Below are 26,211 nucleotides of genomic sequence, written 5' to 3' on the forward strand. Positions count from 1 at the left end.
TCAATCCCCTCTAGCATAGCAGTGCGAACAGGCTGAGCTTTTCTCAGAAAGAAATGGCCTGCCATAATTTTCCCAAGCTGATACATGTGAGAATTGGTCATACACCTATTTCCTAGCCCGTATTTAATAAGATAAGTTTAGTAAATGTTTTTACACATAATTTTTTTTTCTTTTTTTCCTTAAACAAAAAAGCATTATTTATTGTTAAATTAAAGAGGGGCGCCAACTTTGATTCTTTGCTAGATTATGATGACATAAATCCACTTCTAGTTATTGATCTACACTATTATTATATAAAGTAGAAAGAGCTTACTACTTTTAAGTAAGAGATCTCAATCTTTTTTTTTCTTCCACTAAGATTTGGAAAATATTTTTCCTAAAAATATTCCCTTGTCTTGCTTGAAATAAATAATTAGTTTGTGAAAAATACTTTCATCTAAATATTTTCGTGAAACAGAAGTGATTACTTTTAAGGGTTTTTCTTTTTTAAATTAAATCTCATATGTTTTTCTCTTCATTTTGGCGGAGAACCCTCGGATTACTAAAATCAGCGACCGGAGCTTCCCACAATCCAAAAACACGAATCTTGGACTAAGGAATTGGGTAGGGGCCGCGCGAACGCAGGCCCCGCCGCTGCCAGAAATTGTGACTTAGGCTCGGCCACTTGGGCCAGCACCCCTCCCGACCCACCTCCTCGTGCTGGAAATGCAGAACGAACTGTGCAGGAACAATTGTGCATTTTGAATTTTTGAGGGCGAATCTGGAGGCGGAGCAGAAGACGGTGTGGTGGGCGGGCGTCGTTGGATACGGGAGAGCGAATGGTGCGTGTGCTTCGATCTACTGATTTTGTTGAGGTGAGTGAGGGACCAGCGTGGACAAGCCTGTGCAGGGCCGCTGCTGTCTGCGTTGTCAGATCTCGTTATTTTTCTCGTCCTTTTCGCTTTTCGCTCAGGTCTTTTTAAGGAAATTCTCCCGTGTAAGAACTTGCGCCTATTGTATCCAAGGTCGTGGTCCTCGTCTGGTGCTATTTTGAGAAAGTACGGGGCCTGCTTAAATAATGGAGTGGTCTCCATATTTTATCAAAAAGTTTGACCACCATCTTCAATTCAATAATCACAAATTATATAAAAATAATAGACACTACAAAAAAAAAAAAAAAAAAAAACGACAACCAATTCCTTTAAGTTTTCGTAATCAACGACCTTATTAACAAAGACATCTTTACTTATTTTGATTATGTGCCGACTATAACTTCCACTTAAATTGCGATTCGCACAAAATTCATTTGATTTGAAGAGCTTACGCAAGAAATCAGAATCAAATGCATCCGACGATAGCAGATTTATGTGATCATGATTAAGGGTGCTTCTAACTGGAGAAATAATTTTTGGGACGAATGATCTTCTTCCTTCGGATGAAACGGCCACCGAAGATCGCGATGTCGGACAACGAGCCGTTGAAGAGGATCCAGGATGCTTATATGTTAGAAAGACAGGGCGCTTCGCCGGATGAGTTGTCCCGATGAACAACGACGGTAATCTGCATGCAAAATGCGCCAAATACCTATGTTCATACACATTATGCCATCATTAAGTCAGAATCAAGCACCATTACATATGATACCTTTTGGTTGACAGCTCATGTATGTAGACATGAAAAAGCTTGGTTGGCAAGACCAGTAGGAGGGGCCTTTCAATGGTAGCTAAGCCAGTTATGACAACAAGAAGTTAAGCAAAGGGATTCTTGTCTTCCTTCCTTTTCCTTGCATTCTGCAACTCCACATTGCCTTGATATTTGCATACCTTGTTTCTTATATATAAACATGTGTTCCTCCCCCTTTTTTCGATTTTTAATCCCATCATTTGATTAAGTGAACTGTAATTTCATTGTAATCCTTCAATTAAATTTATTGATCTTTTTAGAGTAAGAATATATGTTGCTGAATGGAAGTAATATTACGATTGAAACTGTAAGAACTTTTTTTTCCATGGATGGATTGTATTAGTTATTCATTTTTACATTCTACCTTCATTTCAAATGAAGTAGATTTATTTCAATATATCTTTTTGTCTTAGTGACTTACACTTCAAATGATAATTCTATTAATCAGGTGTATTATCTTTTAAATTTGATGCCTTGATTTAATTCTGAGTGAGCTCGAGCTATTAAAATAAATATATCTTTTCGAATTTCTTTGAGAACTCGTTGACGGAGTAAGAGGAACAAAAGGTGCCGGTCGTGTGCGCGCTCGCTCGCTCGCTCCCTAGTTTTGGAATAAGAGATTAGGGGCAGATGATGTTCTCCTTTGGTACGCAAATTCCCGACGGTCGTAGCTCCGGCCCACCTCCCCAGAGAAACCGAAGGTTTTCGTGTTGACTTCTTGTGACTTCTGACCTGGCAACAAAAGCGACTTCTTTTATTTTGGGCGAGCCATCAATGCCATTCCCACGTGTCCGAGCGTCCAGGTTCGACTAGACATTTCATGTCATGCTTTGCGTTGCGTTTAGCCTCTGTGGGTACACATTACCATGCACGTTGCACTTAGGAAGTGATACTCTTGGCTCCGCTTCGCTTCAAGGCTTCTCGCAGATTGGATCGGTTTCGCAAGGTTCAGCTTCTTCGACTTTCTCCCTCTCCCTCTGTCTCGCTCTATCCGTGTCATGCTCTTCTGACTCTGTTCAACCCTTCGTTTCTGCTTTGGCTCTTCGGATGAAATGGATTGCGGAAAATGGTCTTTCTTGCTTCCAAACGATTCGGCTGTGCAGGCACGCAAAAATGCCAGACATCGAGTGGGGATCTCACACTCCTCAATCCCAGGTGGCGACGATACATAAACATGGATGGCTCATTCTTTTGCTTCTCTTGGTGATAGAAGCCATCTTGCTTATGATAGAACCGTTTCGCCGTCTTGCAGGAGAAGACATAATGACAGACATGAAATACCCTCCTCTTAAGACCAACACTGGGCTCTTTTGGGCTGTCCCGGTAAGTGTTCTCGCTAGCTGTTGAATTATTCACTCCACAGGTGCTGCTATCTGCAACGTAATCTCCGTCCTCATGGCCAATCTCTCTCTCTCTCTCTCTCTCTCTCTCTCTCTCTCTCTATATATATATATATATATATCTCGAGAAAGAAGACTAATCCCTTTGTCCTGGGCAGATTCTCGCCATAGTGCTTCCGTTTGTCGTCTTTCTCGTTTGCTGCTTCACCTGCGACAACTTTCATGACTTCCGTGCTGCGTGCTGCGATCTTGGGTGCTTCCTCTATCCTTCCCATCGATTTAGAAGAACTCTGTCCGTCCTGAAATATTGTTCGAGAGAATCTGTAGCTGACGTGGAGAATATATGCATGTTGCAGGGGTTATATCTTCCGTGGTTTTGACTGCGATGATCACTGATGCTCTGAAAGATACTGTTGGACAACAGAGACCAGACTTGTTTTGGCGGAGTTTCCCTCATGGAATAGGGGTGAGTTCCGACCCTCATAATGCATTCGGTTTTTGCTTAACGTCCCCTTCCTTCCCCTTTCGAAACAGAGAGATCAAATTTCTTCGAATAAACTGCTACTCGTACAGGCATAAGCATAAGAATTCTCTTGCGTTATTCAATTCCTTAACTTCCGATGGTCATACGCATGCCAGGTTTTTGATCCTATGATGAAGGATGTCATCTGTCATGGAGATAAGGCTGTGATAAAGGAAAGCTACAAAAGCTTCCCCAGTGGGCATCCCTCTTGTGAGTATACGTGAAATGACTGGTTTTCTTATTGTGCTCGTGTGAAAAGATAAGAATGGGTTGATTTGATTCTCGTATCGCGGCTTTCTTCAATCCTGAGTTCTCCTCGAAAGGCCTTCTGAACTGGAACACCTGAATAGGAAAACAGCCGGCACTTTTTAATGCACTCAAGACTTCGCCCTCTTTGCTGGGCCACCAATTTTCTTAGTTTTACTTGACGCAAGACTTCTAAACAATTCTTGCCCAGATGCCAAAGATCATGATACTGGAATTAGAAAAAAACGGAGCAATCTTGATATATCTGCAGGTATTTTTTTGCTGGAACGCCAGATTGGTTTACAAATTTGACTCAGGAATTCACACAGCTCAGTATGGTTCATAACCTTTCAGAAAAATGTCGGTCAACGTGATGTGGCCAATGTTGAGAACAGCTTAACTGCAATTAAAATCTCTCAACAATTCTCAAACTAATGGCGAAATCAGACAGTAACCTGAGACAATCGGTTTTCATAGCCAACTTTTCTTTTTATTCTTTTGTTTCTATGGTATGACCGTGCAGAAGGCTCATTGATTGTCCACATCCAGGGTCTTTCGCAGGTCTCAGTTACCTTTCATGGTATCTAGCGGGGAAAATTAGAGCATTTGACCGTCGGATGCAAAACTCTGCATCATACATTTCCCTTTGCTTCTTGTGGCTTTTGTCGCTATTTCCCGTGTCGATGACTATTGGTGCCATTGCCAGGATGTAATTGCCGGTGCTCTTTTAGGTCAGCATTAGAAGTAGCGTGAATGATCAAAAAGAAAAGGTCATGCGAATTTGTCTTTGCAGATGAAATACATAATTTTCATCCACAACCTTTCCAATTATTGCTAATGCAGGTTCGGTCGTTGCCGCATTTTGTTACTTGCAGTTCTTTTATCCAAATGATATGAATAGTATGTCCATTCGCTTTGCAGCTAGCTCGTTCAATAAAGCTCTGAAAATAGCAACTTCTTTCTTTTAAGTCATGTTCTTCATGGGTTATATCCTACTTCAGCTGTGTGTTCATATCATTGTTCATCATCAGTATGTCATAAGAAACTTCTCGTTATTTAAACTGATTGGAGGGCACAGCAGAGTCTAGTTCACATGTTTGAGTTCATGTTCATGCGGGTTGGGTGCCTCGCACATATTTTCATGCGATGGAAGAGAGAAATGGGGCTCATTCTTCAGCTCAAAGGGTTAAACTCTTCTCATCCGCAACAACCACAAGTCGAAGCCTCATTTACGGGATGAAATAATGGCATGGAAAGTTCGGAATCAATGGATACGCAATTGTCCCCATGACTGCTTGCATGATTTTCCTGTCAAAAACTTATTTATATGACAAGCCTAAAGTCAAGACTTGACTTAAACCGAGTGATTGATCAGATGCATCGATTAAGAGTTTATCTGCGACACAGGCTGGTGTCAAAACTCGACTTAAATTGAGTGATCAAGCCGCAGCAACTGGGCTTATACAACTACTTGTAGAGAAAGCTCTATTGGAGGTTTCAGCACGAAACCATGCTTTTAATAGCTGGACGTGCTTTGGTCAAATGTTTGTTGGAGGCAGCTATAAAGCACACCTTTGAAACATTTATACGATGTGTGTTGAGCTTCCACTTAAGGCAAGTCTTGTCGCGACCTACCCGGAAGAGGGAATAAGTTTAGGGGTATTACCTAAAGATTGGGCCTACGGTCCATGATTAGGCATGAGCTCTCCCAAGCTCATATCTTGTGCAACATTGAGATGTTCATAAGAATTTTGTAATAAGGAATCGCCATTAATCTATTGGGGTCGGCTAGAAACCAAGGAGGTATGAGAATCTAAGATTGGGGATTTGATTACTCTAATTAACTAATTAGTGTTTTTTTGGTACCTAATATTGTTCTTTTTAAAAATAATTTTTGTCAAGCAGTTTAAATCAATTTTAGATAAATTCACTAACATGCGAAGTGATCATGCGGGTACACAATCATTAAAATAATAGTTAGCAGCCAAGGAAATCATTTAAATAAATTGCATGGGAGAGCAAATATTTAATATTAAGGAAAAGATAAATGTCAATCTTAACTGGACCAAAGTGATCAAAACAGCAAGTGCATGCAAACAAGAGTAATTGTCTTTGCAGACAATTGAAACTCTAAGGTAGAGCCCTAAGCGCTTACTCAATTTTTTTAGTACACTTTAGAATTAAGAAACTCTCTTTTTTTTTTTTTTATAAAGAAAATAGCTTGGAAAGTTTGTTTTTAAAATTTTCCAAATAAAATTCCGAATTTTCTGACATTTTTTTTTATTTTTTTAAACTTTCTAATTTTTCAATTTTTTTAATTTTTATTTAAAAAAACTCGAATTTTCAATAATTTCTGAAATTTTTAATGTTCTCTGAAAACTCTTGAATTTTTGGAAAATTTTTGAATTTTTATTATTTTTCGATTTTTTTAATTCTTCTTGAAATTTTTTTAATATTGTTATAATCGGAAAACGGGTTCGGACTGGGTAAACCCAATCCGGCCCATTGACCCGACCGACCCAAACCTGGATCCAACTCAGTTGGATTAAACTTTTTTTTTCATTTTTTTAGCTTTTTTAATGATTTTTTTTTTTTTTTGGTCATTTCCTCACTTCGTCCTACACCTTCTGCTCGACAGTCCTTCCCAAGGCCTTTGCCATTTTATAGTTTTTTATTTTTTTGGTTTTTACTTTTCTTCTTTTTCTTTTTCCTTTCTTTTTTTTCTTTTTTATTTCTTCTTTCTGCCCATCTTCTTCTTCTTCGATGGTTTCTTCCCACGCCCGAAATTGGCCCCTCCTTCCGATGCCTATATCACCAAACGCCCAACCTATTCTCTCACGCTGAGCACTATAAACAAAGCAACGGCTGAGCTCATCGCTTGCCGCCACCATCACTTCGTGACATCATTGCCGGCCCTTTCGAGCCGCGCACCACTTACAACCACCACACCTAGGAAACCAACAGGAGACAAATAAAACACAGCGGACGTGCCCAGACATGGCCCCGTGATGCAAACGTTCATAACATGCAAAACGTACTTATCCACGTTCAAGAACACATGGGAATCGGTAATGCACGCGCCTAGGCTGGCTTAGACATATCGTCGAACATGTGGTGGGCATAGGGGTGTGCATGGTCCACGCAGGCGGTTCCCGACCTAGAACTGGGAACCGCCCGCTAAGGACCGGTTCCGAAAAATTGGAACCAGGATCCACCCGTTTGTTAGATGGATCCACCCGGGAACCGGACCCCGGTCCGGTCCGGTTCCCGGGTGGATCCATGGAACCGGTTCATCTTCATATCGATAAACCGCTTTCACTTGCTTTGCGGAACAAATTCAGCATTAAGAAGCAACGAACCCCATGAATTTAGCAGAAAGAAAACGCATTCCGCACCCACGAATCGGAAACATATCAACATTGCAGGAACATACACTGACTCATAAAATTACACCCAACTAAAACTTCTATCCATCAAACAAGTTAGCTACATAAAAAATCCCCAACCATATCTCACATGGTACAAAGATATCTTCTTAACTCACAAACTTACACAACTTCCCGAACTCAAACGAAGAACTTGGCAAAAAACCCAACTAAATACCACATTCAAAGATCACTGAAATAGACAAATCAATAGCCTGATTAGGGTTTGTTATTAGTATTTTTTTAATATTAAAAATTAATCGGTCCGGTCCGAGTGGGCGGGTGGACGGATCCGCCCATGGAACCGGGAACCGGACTAGTACCCACCGATTCCCATAAATTGAAACCGAGAACCGGACCGGTTCCCTCAAGAACCGTCGGTTCCGGGCGGTTCTGGTCCGGTTCCGAACGGTCCGGGCGGATCCCGGTTCTCTTGCACACCCCTAGGTGGGCATGGAACGGAGGAACGATATCAACCCTTTTTGTACTCGGACTCAGCATCAAATTAAAAAAAAAAAAATCATCAAATGGGCATTTGAAATTAACCACATTAGCCCCCCAGAAGCCCAGTACGCGTGTAACTAATAGGAGGAGCAAAACTCAACGTCCCATCCTACCAAAATAGGGCCGAGAAGCAGGGGTTCGCAGGAACGAGCGTTTAAAATGAGAGATCCCTACTCGGCTTCGACAGCGGCGACGGAAGGGTGAACTCGAAATGGATCGAGCGATGAATGGCTGTCCCGCGGTGTTCCCGAAGCGAGATCCTCAGGAAGGCGACGCAACTCGACACAAATCAAAAAGCTATGACCTACCTGGTTCGGGGGAAGCACTGCAAGGACGACGCTTGACGAACGGACTCTGGCGACGGTCGACCACCTTCTCAAGCTCCCTCACTGTCTGGTTCTTTCCCTCTCACTCGCTTAAAACGCTCTCGAGCTCTTCCAATCTCTCTCCCTCTGTAGCTCGAACCCAAATGAGCCCCCTAGAACAAATGAACGAGCCCCTCTCTTTTAAGGGCGACCGGCAGGCGTGCACGGCTCCTGCCATTGCCAGCTTTCCGGCCGGACTGATCCGACCCGCGGATCACGTCGCCATCTGCTCCATGGCGATCCCCTGTTTCCTCTGCTCATGCTCTCTTCTTTTTTCCTTCTTTTTGCAGAAGTGTGGTTGGCATGAGGGAGGAAGATGACCTGTGCGCGGGCCAGGTTGAAATAAAAGGAGGATGGGCTGGCCCAAGCACAAAAGGGAGAAAAGGAAAAGAGATAGGTGGGCGAGCCTACGCAGGACCTTCTACGCGGCCCCATTCGATTTTCTTATACCTTTTAATGGAAAGTTTTAATTTTCTTTCTCTTTTTTTTTTTTTTTTTTTTTTTAATTTTTTATTTTTATAAAATTTTTAATTTTTAATTTAAATAATTAGTGATAGTTATGTAAGTACTCCTAAAGTCCTAATGTCTACGCGTAATGGATTTTAATGAAAACATACACGATGTATTTTAATGAAATTTATTTATTTTACTATTTACTTCTTTTTTCTTTTTCTTTTTTTAGCAACTAATTCATAATTTTGTACACGATTAAATCCTAAATAAAATGATAAAATTTAGGTGTCAACAAGTCTCTACCTATCACCTAAGTAGCACCGACACTAACATGCGACACACGACACAATACGATACAACACGTCGACACATCGTTTCTAAAAAAGCAGAGAATTCCAACACGTTAGGACACGTTGTATATTAAATAAAATATATATCATTTTGTGATTATTTCAATCAAATTAATTTGAATCAAATTCATAAATAAATAAATAAGCATAGAATGAATATACACTAAAAACATTAATCTGCCACTTATTAATATCATTCATTGTTTCAATTTGATAAATTCAACTTTATTTCAAAAATTCATAAAACTTGGAGAAAAAACAAGTGATCCATATTTTGGACTCACATATTAGATACGTTGGAAGAGAAAAAAAAAAAAACTTAATGGGTGAATTGTATATTACAGGAGGGAGTCTAAATAAAAAAGAAGACTAGGTTTTTTTTTCTTTCTCCATTTATTATGTTTATTATTGTGTTTTATTTTCACACACACACACACACACACACACACATTGACCTCTCATTTGTTGAATTTTTAAAATTGATGTCGATATCGAAATCACGTGTCGGAAACTCATATGTTAGAATTTTGACTCGAGTGTCGAGAAAGTTGACTAGGTTTCGGATTTTCCGATACGTGTTGACTGAGTGTCGGACACATGTCAAAGTGTCCGACACGACACGAAAACTCTTGAAGAGTGTCGGTGCTTCATAGCCTATCACTTGTCATTATGGTTTTAGAATGGCATCCTCTTCTTCCGTCTATCAAATACTGATGAATGCGGTGCATCCAAACAAACTCTGTTCCTAAAGAGAGATTGTCTAAGTACATTGTCAACATAGCCAATAGTTTGACCCAAAAAAAAAAAAAAAAACATAGCCAATCGATGCAAAAGTGAATTCTACTAGAGATCAAGCAATACAATGAAGATTACAATCACACTCAAATTGCTCAAACACTTTCAGTATTTTCCAAGCTCCAATAACATCAAATAACTCATGCAATATTTAGCCCAACAATTCTTCAGTAAATAATCTTTTAATCTCATGATGGAATTAAACACATATCTTGAACTCATAAAATTTAATTGGCTTGAACATTGTTTCTTTTTCGATGTCATTCACGAACAATCCCACAAAATAGCCTCGAAAAGCACTCGCCTGAGAAACTGCGCTTCGATATTTCTTGAATATTTCTTGACCAACAAAAGCAACCCGCGGCCACGAGCACATATCTAGATGTATATACCTCTGCCCTAGGAACCCAAATCAACTGCTTTCGCCGACTTCAAATAGGATTTTAGTTTGGACCTAAGCAGGTCCTTAAAAGGCTCTGACCACCAGGAAAGTCTGGGTAGAAGCTCGGGTCCGGGGTCTCGATAAAAAATATACTGACCCCATTAGTTCTCCCGTCCACACCCCCCTTACGGGGGATAGGAGAACTAGCCTGAATCCCCGTGAAGCCTTCCCGGCTGAAACACGCCGGCGTGGTTCAGGAAAATGAAAGGTTCGAGGGAGTACACCTTTGCCCTAGGAACCCAAATCAACTGCTTTCGCCGACTTCAAATAGGATTTTAATTTTCTCTTTTTTAAAATTTCTCTGAGGCCATATATCTCACGGTCAAACCCCAACGGTGCACTTTCCTTTATCTGACTTGTATTTCACGGTTCAGACTCCAACGTGAGAGCGGTGACGACACAATAGACGCGATGGTGACTCGTGACGGACGAAAAGTGATTAATTTTTTCTAGCAAGAAGGGAAGAAGAGCTTTTTCTGAGTCCCACGGCGCGAGTTATCTTTGTTCTAGAAAGAGGGTTCTTGGTCTCCTAGAGCAGAGAGACTCTAAAGGGCATTTTATGGACTTTTTTTTTTTTTTTTTCATTTTGCGTTTCTGAATTTTTTCTTTTTCGGTTGTGCAGAATGGTCATCAATCTATTTTTTAACCCGTATGTGATGGGATGAGTTCAATAGATGAGTTTAAACATAAATATTTTTTTCCTTTTCTTTTTGCTTAAACAAAAAAGCATTATGTCTTGCTAAATTAAGGGGGAGCGATTTTGATTCTTTGCTAGATTACGATCACATAAATCTGCTTCTAGTTATTGATCTACATGATTATTATATAAAGTAAAAAGAGGTTACTACTTTTAAGGAAGAGATCTCAATCGTGTTTTTTTTTTTCCTTCCACCAAATTTTGCAAAATATTTTTTCTAAAAATAATCGATCATCTTGCTTGACATAAATAATTAGTTGGGGAAAGAAGTTTTCATTGTAGATAATAATTTTCGTTTAAACATTTTCCATGGAACAGGAGCGATTAGTTTTAAGGATTTTTCTAAATCAAATTAAATCTCATATGTTTTTCTCTTCATTCTAGTAGAGAACCCACCCATTCCTAAAATCGGCAAAAGGAGTTTCCAGGAAGGTGAGCCAATGTAATGCAACAACAAGAATCTTGGACTATGGAATTAGGTAGGGGCTGCGCAGGAAGGGACACGTTGCAGGACGGCCGGGCCCTTCGAGATGAATAATACAATCCACCTCTTCGTGCTCGAGCTGAAATGCAAGAGCGAAGGACGGTTGGACGCGGTTACGAGAGAAGGAGAGCTGAAACAGTACGCACTGAATCGCCACAAAAGAATCGGGCTGGGGCGCTGCTTCGCTGAAATTCACTAACAAAAAAAGCTCCCCGGGGGGTGGGGACGGGATCCGTTTTCAAGACAAGACAAGCTGAAACAGCATCTAATGAATCGCCTTCCCGTAACCACTGGGGGTTCGCCCCAATGACCACCCTTCCAACTTGGAAGTGGGAGGTGGGGGATTCAAATCCCCACATTCTCAGGAAGGGCTTGGGGTGGGGACGATTTCATTTCAGAAGTGGGTTTCGACTCCCACGCTCTGCAATGAGGTAGGGCAAAAGTCTGAGAGTGAATGTAAGAGTAGGATTAGAGTAAAACCGACAAAAAAAAAAAAATTTGCCCCTGTAAAATGCTAATAGATGTTCATTTTGCAAAACGAAATTAGCGTCGTTGGAAAATGTTTTTTAAGAACATGATAATATTTTGGGTTAATACCTTAAAAACCCCAAACCCAGTACGCTTGTGACAAATTTACCAAAAACTATTTTCTTTACCACCAAAAATTCCAAACTGGTATACCTTTGACAAATTTACCTCAAACTGATATACTTGTGACAAATTTACCTTATGTTAGTTTTTGTTAAATTTTACTATTAAATTATTAAGTTAAATGACACGTTATAGTTCACTGGTACACTGATTTGGGATTTTACGCTCCGTTTGTCACAGTTTACAATATTTGTGATTTTTTGGCGGTATTAATCCAATTTAGGGGAAGGTATATTTGTCATAAATTTATCAATTTGGGGGTTTTTTGCGGTCGAATAAATTAGTTTGGGATAAATTTGTCATAAATGTACCAGTTTAGGATTTTTTATAGTTAGTCGGGGTAAATTTGTTACAGGTGTACCCGTTTAAGGTTTTTTATGGTCAAAAAAATGGTTTGAGGTAAATTTGTCACATGTGTATCAGTTTGGGGTTTTTCAGGGTATTAAAGTCGTTTGATCAGAAGTGTTAGTGAACTGAGGAGAATGAGTTGGTAGTCTCATCTGGGTCTGTCCAGGAGCAGGTGCTACCATACCTGGCCGACACAAGGAAGCTCACACAATTAAAGTTAAGCACATCTAAAACTTGAATAAAAAGAAAATCATAGGGCTAAATCATAAGGGCCAATTATAATATTCCCCACGAGGCTTATTAACCCTAAGACTGGTTTTTTTTTATCATGCTCCTGTGAAAACATAAGAATGAGTTGATTCGATTCTCGTAATGCGGCTTTCTTCAATCCTGAGTTCTCCTCGAAAGGCCTTTTGAACTGGACCACCTGGATAGGAAAAACAGCCAGCACTTTTTAATGTCACACAAGACTTCGCCCTCTTCGCTGGGTCACCAATTTTCTTAGTTTTACTCGATGCAAGACTTCTAAATAATTCTTGTCCAGATGCCAAAGATCATGATACTGAAATTAGAAAAAATGGAGCAATCTTGATATATCTGCAGGTTTTTTTTTTTTTTTTTTTTTTGCTGGAACGCTAGACTGGTTTACAAATTTGACTCAAGAATTCACACAGCTCAGTATAGTTCGTAACCTTTCAGAAAGATGTCAGTCAACATGATTCGGCAAATGTTGCGAAATCAGACGATAACTTGAGACAATCGGCTTTTGTAGTTGACTTTTCTTATTATTCTTTTGTTTCCATGGTATGACGGTGCAGAAGGCTCATTGATTGTCCTCATCCAGGGTCCTTCGCAGGTCTCAGTTACCTTTCATGGTATCTAGCAGGGAAAATTAGAGCATTTGACCGTCGGAGCCACATTGCAAAACTCTGCATCATACATTTCCCTTGGCTTCTTGTGGCTCTTGTCGCTATTTCCCATGTCGATGACTATTGGCGCCATAGTCAGGATGTATTTGCCGGCGCTCTTTTAGGTTAGTAGCAGAAGTGGCATGAATGATAAAAAAAGAAAAGGTTGTGCGAATTAGTCTTTGCAGATAAGATACATAACTTTCGTCCACAACCTTTCCAAATTTTTTTTTCTCTTCATGCAGGTTCGGTCGTTGCTGCATTTTGTCACATGCAGTTCTTCCCTTATCCAAATGATATGAATGGTATGTCTGCACGCTTTGCAGCTAGCTCAAACAATAAAGCTCCGAAAATAGCAACTTCTTTCTTTTTAAGTCATGTCCTTCATGGGTTATATCCTACTTCAGCTGTATGTTCATATCATTGTTCATCATCAGTATGTCATAAGAAACTTCTTGTGATTTAAAATGAGTGGAGGGCACAGCAGAGTCTAGTTCGCATCTTTCAGTTCATTGTCCCGTATGCCACTCATCGACAGTTGTAAAATGTTCATGCAGGCTGGGTGCCTCGTGCATTTTTTCATACGATGGAAGAGAGAAATGGGGTTCATTCTTCCGCTCAAAGGGTTTAACTCTTCTCATCCGCAACAACCACAAGTCGAAGCTTCATTCACGGGATGAAATAATGGCATGGAAAGTAAAGAATAAGGCTCGCGAGAGCATGATACCACCCCCGTTTTTTATGCCATGGAACCTGGGATAAATCTGTTTCTTAACCAGCTTATGATCACATAAATCTGCTTCTAGTTATTGATCTACGCTATTATTATATAAAGTAGAAAGAGCTTACTACTTTTAAGTAAGAGATCTCAATCATTTTTTTCTTACACCAAAACTAAAAAAATATTTTTTCTAAAAATAATTGCTGGTCTTGCTTGAAATAAATAAAAAGTCGGCAAAAGATGTTTTCATTGTAGACAACAATGATATATGCCATTTTGCTTTGGTGTGCAAACCGTTTTGCTTTGGTGTGCCTAGAAAAGAGAGTTGTTGTTATATGCTACATTGACAAAGAATGTGAGAAAATTTCTTGCTCATGAATTCATCTCCTCCATCAGATTGAAAAGTTCCTATCAAGCCAATTTTCAACTAATTTCTGAAAAGATAGGAAAATCTCAACAAAAAAAAAAAAATCCAACTTTCACTTCAATAGATACAACTAACAGTGTCAATAGAAATCATCAATAAATATTACACAATATTGAATTTTTTTGTATAGAAGGAATTGGGCTTAGTCTCCAAAGATCACAATGTATTTTCTTCAATGGATGGGAATATCGAGAATCAAATAAAGAAAATGGTAATCTCGACCTTTTACTAGTCTAACAACTTATACATAAAGTGCTAATGAATTTATTTATTGAAATCAAATCATGAGACTGCAAAGCTGTAAAAATAAGACTATTTGGATGATCTAACAAGAGATGCCACGTAAGTTCATTCGCAACCTTGTTTCTTCTAGAAAAAGAATGCCATGGCTTATTTGTACATGATACTCGACAATTAGTTCCCTTCGGCAATGCCTGATGTGTCTTGCAGTCCTTGAAAAAAAAAAAGTCAGAGTCATCAATCTCTCGTCAATGAAGAGACGGATGATACATGTTTCTTAATTTGTGGAACCATCGGAATATTATTAAATGAAAATTGACCGGTCCCGACATAAGTAATAATAGATTTTGTGATTGAAGAGCCGAAATGCGCTTGCATATGGTGGGTCGCATTGATTGATGCCTGTCCATTTGACTCTTGGTTTTGGATCATCTCCTCTCCCCCGCTAAGCAATCTTTTTATTTAAAGTTATTGTTACACGTCCATTTGGTCGTTATTCAAGCTTAGATCAATTCTGGACGCCGTTTTGATGGGTCGTATCCTATGTAGCTTTCATCTGCTGCTGCTGTAATCATTGGCGGGCGGACAAATGCATGGACGCCACCATGTTGAGAAGGGTTTTGGGTGCATTTAATTTAGCATTTCTAAGAGACTTTCAACCGTCAAAACTCCTTAAAAAAATACTAGACTGTTTGGCAAAGTAACTTTCAAGTGAAAGCCAGTATTGAGAAGGCTTTCAGCATTTGACCAAATGCTGAAACTCATTTTTTCTTCTAAAACTATCATCACTCATTCTTCAAATTTCCGATTTTGACCTCATTGTTATTTTTTTAAATGCTAAAATAATGTTAAAAAATCAAATATATATAAATGCTAAAAAATCAAATGTATATAATTCCTTTAAAAAATTATATATATTGGATTTTTAGCATATATATTTAATTTTTTTTTTATCATTATTGTCAAAATTTATATTTAAAAAGTTGCATACATGATTTTTTTTTTTCAATTTTAAACAATAAAAATTAAAAGCTTCCAACGAAGGGTTTGGTCTTTTAAAAAAAAAATTATATATATGTATTTGATTTTTAGCATTATTGTCAAAATGTATATTTAAAAAGTTGCATTCATTATATTTTTTTTCAATTTTAAACAAATAAAAAATAAAAATAAAAAAATTCTAGTGAAGGGTTTGTTTTTTTTTTTAAATATATATACATGTATTTTACTTTTTTAGCATTATTGTACAAATTTATATTTAAAAAGTTGCATTCATTATTTTTTAAATTCTAAACAAATAAAATTAAAAAATTAATATTATTTATCCGAATGACTTTTCAAATGTGTTTTCTTTCAAACGTCATTTCTCTTAAAGTTGCTTCTCATAGCATAATTTATCAAAATATTTACCTAAAGTTCTTTAGGCTAAACTGTTTTGCATTTTTCCAATGGGCTTTTAAAATGTTGAACCAAATGCACCTGGTTGGGCTTGGCTTTGAGGATTCTTGCGGATTGAATTGGTTTTTGAAAGGTACGGGCTCTTTGATTTTTCTCACTCTAGGATGTCTTTGTTTTATGATCTGGCTTCACATGAGATTAGTTCCAGAGAAAATTGTTCAAAAAGTCCCAATTGTACTTTCGCTATCAAGGATTCTTGCAGATTGAATTTGGGCTCTTCAATTTTTCTCTCACCCTGTGTCTTCATGTGATCAACGTCCAAATCTATTCAGCTCTTCGTTTTATGATCTGGCTTCGCATGAGACTAGTTCCGGAGAAAATTGTTCAAAAAGTCCCAATTGTACTTTCGCTAATTGAGTTCATTTGGTTAATTTATGCCAGGAATTGTTGATGCGAATGCCAACCATTATATATGGGATGATCGACATTGATGTTAACATTTTTATACGACTTTAAAATAATTTTTCTATTTTTTTCCCTTTTCCTTTTCTTTTTGTTGATGGCCTGCCCTGCGAAGATTGGCCTCATTACCTCACCTAGTCGAGGGCAAGCATTGGCGAGGTGGGCCCCTCGTCGGGCCTTGCTTGGGAGATGATGAGGCTGCCTTCGCCTCACCATTGCTCGCTCACCCTCACCAGCCAATGACCCAAAAAAAAAAAGAAAAAAAAAAAAAATTATAAAAAATATTAAAATTATAAAAAAATTCATGCATTGGAGTCCATTTTTGTAATTTTTGATCTAAATTGTCTAAATTGACACCAACACAAAAATGTTTAGGACCGAATTAGTACAAATACAATAAATTTATAATTTTTTTTTGGTATTTTTTCCAACTCTATGAGACCGACCGATTTAGAATGTGAATTAGATGCAAGACGTGGTTGAATCTCCACATTCTTGTGACTGATTTCATCTTCTGCCACCCATGTAGGCTCTATCTCGTGTCGTACCTACTCCATAATGTCAATTGGAAATTTCATGAATTTGAGATGGACCAACTTCTAATTCGTCTCTGTATGGAAGTCAAACTCCACCTACCTTGATAAACGAGTCCGTCTCTTGACAAACTGCTATGCCATCCTCCCTTTTGTTAAAACTAAAAATACATACCAGAAAAATAAATAAATTAAGGCATTGTCAGCAATCCAATAATCAATGAACAAATAGGAAGAAGAAGAAGAGGAGGAGGAAACATTCTACTAAGTCCCCGCCACGTCAGGATGCAAGATTAGTCAACCGGGTTAGATCTTCCTTTTCCAAAAAAAGTCGGGAGACCAAAACCCAAAACGAGAATTAATGATTTAATACGTGATTACAATCTATGGATTAGAAATTGATGATTTACATATACTGCGTGCTAAAGACCAAATTAAAAATTTTATAGCCATAGTCCTTTCCTACTTAGAAAGTATACTCTTCACTAGAAAAATCAAGTGGGCAACGTGCAAGTTGATTCTAACTTATCACACACCCTATTTTCTTTTCATCTTCAAGTGCGCAAGGTGGTCTCATCCAAATGTCGAGTCGAGCTCGTTGATACAGGATTGGCAACTTCGTAAGCCAAATGAAACTCATCAGTTTTTTTTTTTTTTTTTTTAATCCTAAAAAATATATAAATTTGTGAAACATAGACCCTAGAATTCTTATAATTACGTGGCACTTGAGCTTAGCAAACCTGAACTCGACCTCATTGATAAGTTGATCGTAATAGCCGAGTCAAGTCAAGCTCGGGCATTTCGATTTTCTAGTTAGATCAAGCTCAAGTAGAAAAGTTAAACACTCGATTGAGCTCTAGCCGATTTTCGCAAGTCAAGCTTGGTAGTGTATTGGCTCGAATTGGGTCGATATGCCCCTAGTTCTTAGGGTGTATTGGATCTCCAAAAAAAAAAAAATTCTCTTTCTTACTTTCCTTCTAAAAATTGGAAAGCAGGTTCGAAATTTTAAAGAAAACTCCAAAATAATCATAATTTTACTTGTAAATATTCCTATTTCTCAAAAGATATTAAGTATTCTATATTAAATGAAAATAGAACAGAACAAGTTGTTAAAAAAAAAAAAAACTTAAAATTGAAAAGTGAAAAACAAAAATCATCATCGCGGGAGCCTGGATATTCTCCTTTGCATCGTGGCCTTGCTCGCCCAACTGCTTTGCTTTCCTTGTAATCAAAGTTAGTTTGCCAAAAAGACAGAAACAATTTCACCTACGAATGATAAAAAAAACAAAGAACAAAAAATAAAAGATATGTCCTAAAATTTATCATGAAAAATATATCGAAAGGCCCAATTCATTGGGATTTCCCTTGGGCCAGGTCATTGCGGGCAAGCGGATCATTTATGATGAAAAGGAGGAGCTTCAAGAGAATGATTCGAAGTTCTTGTAGAGTGGAATCATGCAGTACCAGACATGAGATAGATCTTCCAAAGAACATGGCTTTTTTCGAATAAGCCAATTCATTTGGGACCCCGGAGATCCACTCTTTTTCCTATTCAAAGATCAGCCATTTGTTTCTTGTTTTCACATCGAGAATTCTTTGCAGATAAAGAGATGTCAAAGGGGCTTCTTACTTCCCAAACAGATTCCCCTACATCTATATATAAACGTTGGTTTATCAAGAATACGCAAAAAAGCACTTCGAATTGTTGATTCATCGCCAGAGATGGCTTAGAACATTCACTTCTAAAAATTTTAAAAAATATAATTACATTCTAAAAATTTTCACAAAAATATAATTGAAGGTCACAACTATTAAAAAGTATAATTAAATCTTAAAATTTGTCAAGTTCATATAATCATATCATAAATCAACTTATGCATTTTGAGTTCTGGATCTCAATTATATTATCACGGTAAATTTTAAGATTTATAAATAAATAAATAGAATTAATAGCCCGAGATCTCATATGAAATCAGCGTGGTCGGTAGCTGAATACTAAAACTATGAGCGTTCCCTCAGTTTCCAACTGAAATTCTTAACTGTCAGCCGAAGCGACGACACTCTCCCCGCAGTGCAAATCGCTCAAATCGCTGTCGATCGCGATTTCCATCCCTCCAATTCCGTATCAATCGATCCTACGTTCCGAGGTTCTGAAATTCGATTCGAATTCGACGTCGGCCAGAGTTCGCGCCGTTTTCCGTCGAACTTTCTTGTTTCCGGATCGATCGGTTGGCTCGAATTTGTTCCAGAATTGCTCACGGAACCGGCGGAAAAGGCCGCCGCCGCCGTCGCCGCCGTGACCGCGCTCTCCCGTCCGCTCGTTTCCGTCGGAGACCATTGAAGGAGCCGCATCTATCAGGGTAGGTGATGATCTCTCCCAATGCGCATTGCGCGCGTGGATCCCATCGGAGGATGGATTCCGTCCGTTTGACGTGGGGATAACTCCTGCTCGCTAAGGAATCTCTGTTTCGTTTTGTTTAATGTTGTTGTCGCGCGTCGGTTGCCATGTGGTCGTTGTTGGGAGTTACGCTCCTCGCAGCTTCCCATGTTCCCGAACTCCATTTTTATTCGCTTTGTTTATGCGTTTCTGTGGGTCGGACTGGGATGGCGTCAACTCGGTTTTGATGGGGTCGTATCCCGTGCAGCTTTCATCCGGTGTTGCTGTATCTGTCTATCGGTCGACTCGCGCACGCGTCGCGTTCTTGAAAAGAGCTCTCTGGGCTCTGCTTCGGTCCGAGGCTTTCTCGCGGATCGATTCGGTTCTGCAAGGTCAGGTTCTTGCTCCGTCTTGTGTGTCGTGCGCTGTTCGGCTCTTCGTTTCTGGTTTTGGGTTCTGGCCAAAATGGGTTCCCAGGGAATGATCTTTCTTGCACGGTATTGCGACGTTCTTGAAGATGGGAGTGATGAAGCAAAATTATCGATTTCGGCTTTCTGTGCAGTGGGTTTAGGATTTTGCATGTGCTGTGCTTCTTTGTCCTACGAGACGAGGGAAATTTCAGAATCAGACTAGTCGTCACTCTTACTTTTGGCTCTGTCTTCATGTTCACTAACTTTGTCATCTAGTGTATTGAGAGATGGACAAGGGGTTTTAGGATTCTTTTGAACTCTTCTTTCTGGAGTGAAATTTTGTCTACTTGCAACATTCTAATCTACTAGCAACTATTCTCCATTATGACTTTTCAAGCTAAACAAAAATGTCTACCAATCTACAACTAAATATGAGCAGTGAATTTTTTATTTTCAGCACTGGGTAAATGGTACAGTTCTAGCGAAAACATTGTCTTAGGTATCATGCTTTGTTTAACTATCTGTGGGTTTCGTGGCTTTCAAGATCACTTGATAAGTATCCAGTTGTTTTTTGAGTCCCATGCTTCGCGTGTGAATCCTTTGGTAATCTGAGTTCTCATGAGTTTTCATGGCTTTTAGTTTTCCTTTTTGCTTCCATAGTAATCGATTCTGTTGTGCAGCCACACAAAAATGCCAGACATTGACTTGGGATCTCACACTATACAGTCCCATGGATTCAAGGTGGCAAAAGTGCATAAGCATGACTGGCTCATTCTTTTGCTTCTTGTGGTGATAGAAGCCATTTTACTTATAATTGAACCATTTCACCGTTTTGTTGGAGAAGACATGATGTCAGACATGAAATATCCTCTGAAGGGCAATACCGTGCCCTTTTGGGCTGTCCCAGTAAGTGTCCTTGCTTGCTTTTGAAAGTTTTACTCCATAGGTGCTGCCATCTGCAACATAATCTTATCCCAATGGCCAATTTCTGTCGAGAAAGAAGACTAATCTGGCCTATTATCTTGGGCAGATGATCGCCATAGTGTTTCCGTTCGTCATCTTTCTTGTTTTCTACTTCACCCGCAAAGACGTTTATGATTTCCATCATGCGATTTTGGGTGCTTCCTCTATCCTTTGCATTGATTTAGTATTATGTTCGTCATGAAATATTGTTCAAGAGAATCTTTAGCTAAAGTGGCTAATATGCAAGTTGCAGGCCTTCTATTTGCAGTACTTTTGACTGCGGTGATTACTGATGCTATAAAAGATGCTGTTGGACGACCAAGACCAGACTTCTTCTGGCGGTGTTTCCCCAATGGAAAAGGGGTGAGTTCTGATCCTCATAATTCAGTTGGTTTTTGCTTAACATCCCCTCCCTTCCCCTTTCCGTGTCATGCCAGGACACAAACAGAGAGAGGTCAAATTTCTTCAATTAAACCGATACTTTTACAAGCATAAGCAAAAGGCTTTTCATGAATTATTTAATTCCTTAACTTCCAATGTTCATATGCATGCCAGGATTTTGATCCTCTAACGAAGGATGTCATCTGTCATGGAGATAAGGCCGTGATAAAGGAAGGCTACAAAAGCTTCCCCAGTGGGCATAGCTCTTGTGAGTATATGTGAAATGACTGGTTTTTTATCATGCTTGTGTGAAAAGATAAAAAGGGTCAATTCGATTCTCATAATGTGGCTTTCTTCGATCAATAAATGTCTGCCTCACTCTGGAGTTCTCCTCGAAAGGCCTTTTAAACTGGAACACCTGGATTGGAGAAACAGCAAACATTTTTAATGTCATTCCTGACTACACCCTCTTCACTAGGTCATTAGTTCTCTTAATTGTACTTGATGCCAGATTTCTACACTATTCTTGCCCAAATAGTAAAATTGTGATACTGGAATTAGAAAAACAGAGCAAGCTTGATATACCTGCAGGGTTTTTTGCTGGAATGCCAGATTGCTTTAAGAATTGGACTCAGGAAATGGCACAACTTAGTATGGTTCATACCCTTTGAGAAAGAAGCAAAAGATGTCAGTCAATGTGATGCAGCGGATGTGGGAATATCTAAACTGCAATGAAAATCTCTGGACAGTTCTCATATTAAATGGAGAAATTAGACAGTAACCTGAGGGAAATCAGTTTTTGTGGTCGATTTTTTTTGTTGTTGTTGTTGTTGTTTATATGGGATAACCGTGCAGAAGGCTCATTGATTGTCCACATCCAGGGTCCTTTGCAGGTCTCAGTTTCCTTTCATGGTATCTAGCAGGGAAAATTAGAGCATTTGACCGTCGGGGTCACGTTGCAAAACTCTGCATCATACTTTTCCCTTTCCTTCTTGCGGCCCTTGTCGCCATTTCTCGTGTTGATGACTATTGGCACCATTGGCAGGATGTATTCACCGGCGCTCTTATAGGTTAGTATTAGAAGTGGCATGAATGATCAAATAAAATAAAAAAAAAAGGCATGCAAATTAGACTTTGCAGATGAAAAACATAACTTTCATTCAATATTTTTTTAATATTTTCTAATGCAGGATCAATCATTGCTTCGTTTTGCTACTTGCAGTTCTTCCCTTATCCAAATGATACGAATGGTATGTCTATTCGCTTTGCAGCTAGCTCATACGATAAAGCTCTGAAAAAATAGCAACTTCTTTCTTTTAAGTGATGTTCTTCATGGGTTATATCCTGCTTCAGCTGTATGTTATATCATTGTTCATTTTCAGTAAGTCATAAGAAAGTTCTCAGCATTTGAAATGATTGGAGGGCACAGCAGACTCTAGTTCACATGATTCAGTTCATTTTCCAAAATGCTATTCATTGATGATTCATTCAATGATCATGCAGGTTGGGCACCTCACTCATTTTTTCAGATGATGGAAGAAAGAAATAGGGGTCATTCTTCAGCTCAAAGGGTTAATTCTTTTCATCTGCAAAACTCAGAAATCGGAGCTTCATTTATGGGAAGAAATAGCGGCATGGAAAGTACGGAATCAAGCTCGCATGAGCATGATACTACCCCTGTTTTAGATGCCATGGAAACTGGGAGAAAATACTGATGTAAGATAAAATTTGTTGAAATAATATCTTCAGATTTTTGTAAATGCATGTCCGAGGGAATTCTTTACCCTCTGTTGTAGATATCCTTCTTGAAACTATCTGAGGGCGAGGCTTTTATTTTCATACCCTGGGATTACATAGAATGATGTCACATTTTGCCTTGAACATATATGCATGTTAATCTAATGTCTAGATCCTAGATTCTTTAATACCTTTTGCAGCCTTTTGGCTAAGATCAAGTGTAGATCTTAGACTCGTTGCACATGCAAACTGAAAGGGTGTTTGGCTTAAGCTTCTTCTTCAATAGTTTTTCATTTGAAAACCAATTTTATGAAGTGATTAAAACAAAAAAAGAAACACAAATTCATGAAGAGAACCGGAGGGTATTGAATCAATGGATATGCAATTGTCCCCTTGACTGAGCTTGCATGATGTACCTGTCAAAAACTTATCTATATGACAAGCCTAATGTCAAGACTTGACTTAAACCAAATGATTGATCATACGATGCATCGGTTAAAGAGATTATCTGTGTCACAGGCTGGTTTAAACTTGACTTAAACCGATTGATCAAGCCATAGGGACAGGGCTTCTACAACTACTTGTAGAGAAATCTCTATTGCAGGCTTTGTCACGAAACCATGTTCTTAATAGCTGGGCGTGCTTTGGTCAAATATCTGTTGGAGGCAGCAATAAAGAACACCTTTTAATCTTCTATATGATGTGTGTTCAGCTTGGCCCTTCCACTTAAGACAAGTCTCTACCTATCAGTCATCATTATGGTTTCGTAACAGCATACTCTTCCTCCCTCTATTAAATACTGGTTAATGTAGTAAATTAAAAAAACTTTGCTCCTAAAGAGAAATTTATTGTCAACATAGCCAATCAATGCGGAAATATTTGGTGGTTCTTGTCATTTTCTGCAAGTTTCGGTGTTAAAGTCTTCATTATTCGACGTTAAGGCCTCTTTTCCTAAAGTTTCAGTTCACTTTAAGTTAGCTCTATAAGAGCCTGACAAGTTACCGCTGACCATTCATATCACCACTTCTCTCTCTCGCTCTGTGCATGATGATGGCATTTAGCAGTTCTCTTAGTGGGAATGAAATGAAGAAGAGATGGAAGTACCAGAGACTGGAAAATGAGAAGATTTCTGTACCGAATGGGAGAAGTTCCAAGGTTCAGAACATCAAGAGGATCCTGAAACGGCAACTGAAGATCGCAATGAAGAACAACAAGCTGTCAAAGAGGATCCAGGATGCTTATGTCAGAAAGATGGTGCGCTTTGCCGGATGTTTTGTCTACACAAACACCAATAGTAATCCGTTTCAGATATATTCCGAAGGCTCCCCATAAAAACCGAGCCAGAAACCTATGTCGATCCCCATCTGCAACTGTTCATATGCATGCCATCAATAAGACAAAATCAAGAACCAATACACATGATACTGTGATGTGGTGCTTGCTGTATAGTTTCTTATGTATCTTTTGGTTTATAATTCATATATGCAAACATGTAAGCTTGGCTGGCATGACCAATATGAGTCCTCTGGTGCAACTTGTAGGCTTGCTTCTGAATTGTAGCTGAGACAGTTATGTTGAATTGGGTAAATTGTGGCTTGATATCAAGTTATCCAAAGTGGATTCTTACTTAGCCTTTCTTTTCCTTGCTTTCTAAAACTCCACATTGCCTTGATTATTTGCATACCTTGTTCCATATATACAAACATGTACTTTTTCCCGTTTTATATTTTTTTTTCTTATGTTGTTCATTTTAGTGAACTATAATTTCATTGTAATCCGTCAATTAAATGAATCAATATTTTTAGAGCAAAATATATTGCTGAATGGAAATAATATTATAATAGCCATTGTAAGAATTTTATTCTATCGATGTATTATATTAGTTTTTCATTTTCAAATTCTAATTTAATTACATGCATATCAATTCATTTTGGAGTCATCACTAATTTATGATGATTAAGGAATATCAAATAAAATATGGAAGAACATTTTACTTTTGCGAACCACAGATTTCATGGATATAGAGACTTGATTATGCTAGATAAATCAAATACCCTTTGGGTACCTTTCTTTAGTTTCAAAAATATTTTTTCAAGTAGTCTTCATCAATTGTATTCTTGAGCCACTAACATGTGATAGGTGACCATGTGAGTGTGTAAACAAGAAATGTAACACTAAATAATCAAAAGTATAAATAATTTACTTGAAGAGATAGAAAAACTTTGATGTGTTAAGGAAAAATAAAGCTCTATTTTGTCCAATACATGAACTGTCTGCAAATTGTTAACTAAAGACCAAACAATATATCATGACCTAAACATGGTTTATAAATGCACGTGTGCAATTGTAATTAATCTTTTTGGGTCTTTACGTAGAATGACATGACTTAATTTTAATAGTGTGACTATATGAATACTAATATAGCATGTATTGATGAACTAACGTGACATCTAAATGACATGTAAGCTATATTATAATCAAATTAAATGCAACCTATATTCAATTCTAATAACATGGATATATAATTATAGATTAACCAAATTATTTAAATTATTGCGAGACTATTTTTATGTTTTCTTTTCATCAATTAAAGACTAAGCTCTAAGATACTAAACACCACCTACATGGCTTTTATTAAAGGATAATGACCTAATGATGGAATGTTAACTCTTTTTTTATATTTTCTTTTTATGAAATCCAACTATATGCAACATGGATAATGCATGAGAGTAGCTAATCCTCTATGCAATCTATATGACTAGGTGACAATTTTTGATTGATTTTCCTCTTTTACGAATTACTAAAGAGAAAACTGCCTAAATGTACATGATGACCTAAATTAAACTAGGAACTAATTCATATTAAACCCTGAACTAAATTAGGTAACTTTCTAAGTTATTACATGATTCCTAATGCACTTAAGATATGTATTTCTAATTATTGGGGTTTGCTCTAATAGTCACCCTTCTCACATAAGAAAGAGGAGATGGGAAATCTGAATCCACACCTTCTTAAAGGGATTTGGATGGGGACAATTTAGCTTTAGATGGGTGTTTCGACTCCCACATACAACAAGGAGGCATGACAAAAAGTAGAGTAAGATTAATAAAAAAAAAAAAAAAATGAACTTCTAAATTAGGAAACATGCATGAAGGCAATATAAACAAAATGCAATGCAAACTTTTTGATATAGTTTATATAATGCATGTGCCTATTTTAATAACATATGAAATCTAACACCGTACGTCGTGACCAAATTTTCGGGTGAACCACCTAAGGTTTGGCTAATGGATTGCTAAGCCTAAACTTAGCTCGGACTCTCCCAAGCCCATACCAATTCGCGACTTAATGTTCAAGTTTTTAACATGC

The 26,211-nt window shown here is 38.2% G+C and overlaps 2 protein-coding genes and 1 pseudogene across 4 annotated transcripts in view; all 3 read left to right on the top strand.

Annotated features, from left to right (window-relative positions):
- LOC120290487 overlaps positions 1 to 844 on the top strand; it is a 2,939-nt pseudogene extending 2,095 nt beyond the window's left edge.
- LOC104421906 (lipid phosphate phosphatase 2) overlaps positions 1 to 24,457 on the top strand; it is a 68,696-nt gene extending 44,239 nt beyond the window's left edge. Inside the window, exons 1-9 of one of the 3 annotated variants that reach the window (XM_010034072.3) lie at positions 18,968 to 19,334; positions 19,620 to 19,743; positions 20,442 to 20,667; positions 20,792 to 20,879; positions 20,978 to 21,087; positions 21,280 to 21,373; positions 21,987 to 22,175; positions 22,296 to 22,355; positions 22,609 to 22,902. In XM_010034072.3, the coding sequence (XP_010032374.2) occupies positions 20,452 to 20,667; positions 20,792 to 20,879; positions 20,978 to 21,087; positions 21,280 to 21,373; positions 21,987 to 22,175; positions 22,296 to 22,355; positions 22,609 to 22,820 (969 nt within the window). In that variant the 5' untranslated portion in view covers positions 18,968 to 19,334; positions 19,620 to 19,743; positions 20,442 to 20,451 and the 3' untranslated portion in view covers positions 22,821 to 22,902. The other 2 variants (XM_039305402.1, XM_039305405.1) reach the window with 2 other exon arrangements.
- On the top strand, positions 2,776 to 19,315 carry LOC120290488 (lipid phosphate phosphatase 2-like). Its single transcript, XM_039306759.1, has 7 exons — positions 2,776 to 2,985; positions 3,161 to 3,233; positions 3,341 to 3,468; positions 3,642 to 3,735; positions 13,130 to 13,318; positions 13,439 to 13,498; positions 19,224 to 19,315. The coding sequence occupies exons 1-7, from the start codon at positions 2,776 to 2,778 to the stop codon at positions 19,313 to 19,315; spliced, it is 846 nt and encodes a 281-aa protein (XP_039162693.1).
- Positions 24,458 to 26,211: the final 1,754 nt, after the last annotated feature.

The sequence above is a fragment of the Eucalyptus grandis genome, chromosome 2, assembly GCF_016545825.1.
Source record: "Eucalyptus grandis isolate ANBG69807.140 chromosome 2, ASM1654582v1, whole genome shotgun sequence".
NCBI classification, from domain to species: domain Eukaryota; kingdom Viridiplantae; phylum Streptophyta; class Magnoliopsida; order Myrtales; family Myrtaceae; genus Eucalyptus; species Eucalyptus grandis.

What these genes read in the sequence shown, in the direction of transcription:
- LOC120290488 (XM_039306759.1), top strand. Translation starts at nt 2,776, where the DNA reads ATGCCAGACATCGAGTGGGGATCTCACACTCCTCAATCCCAGGTGGCG. An exon ending in CGACAACTTTCATGACTTCC is followed by an intron (nt 3,234 to 3,340) that starts GTGCTGCGTGCT and finishes GCTGACGTGGAG; the next exon opens with AATATATGCATGTTGCAGGG. An exon ending in CCCCAGTGGGCATCCCTCTT is followed by an intron (nt 3,736 to 13,129) that starts GTGAGTATACGT and finishes GTCCTCATCCAG; the next exon opens with GGTCCTTCGCAGGTCTCAGT.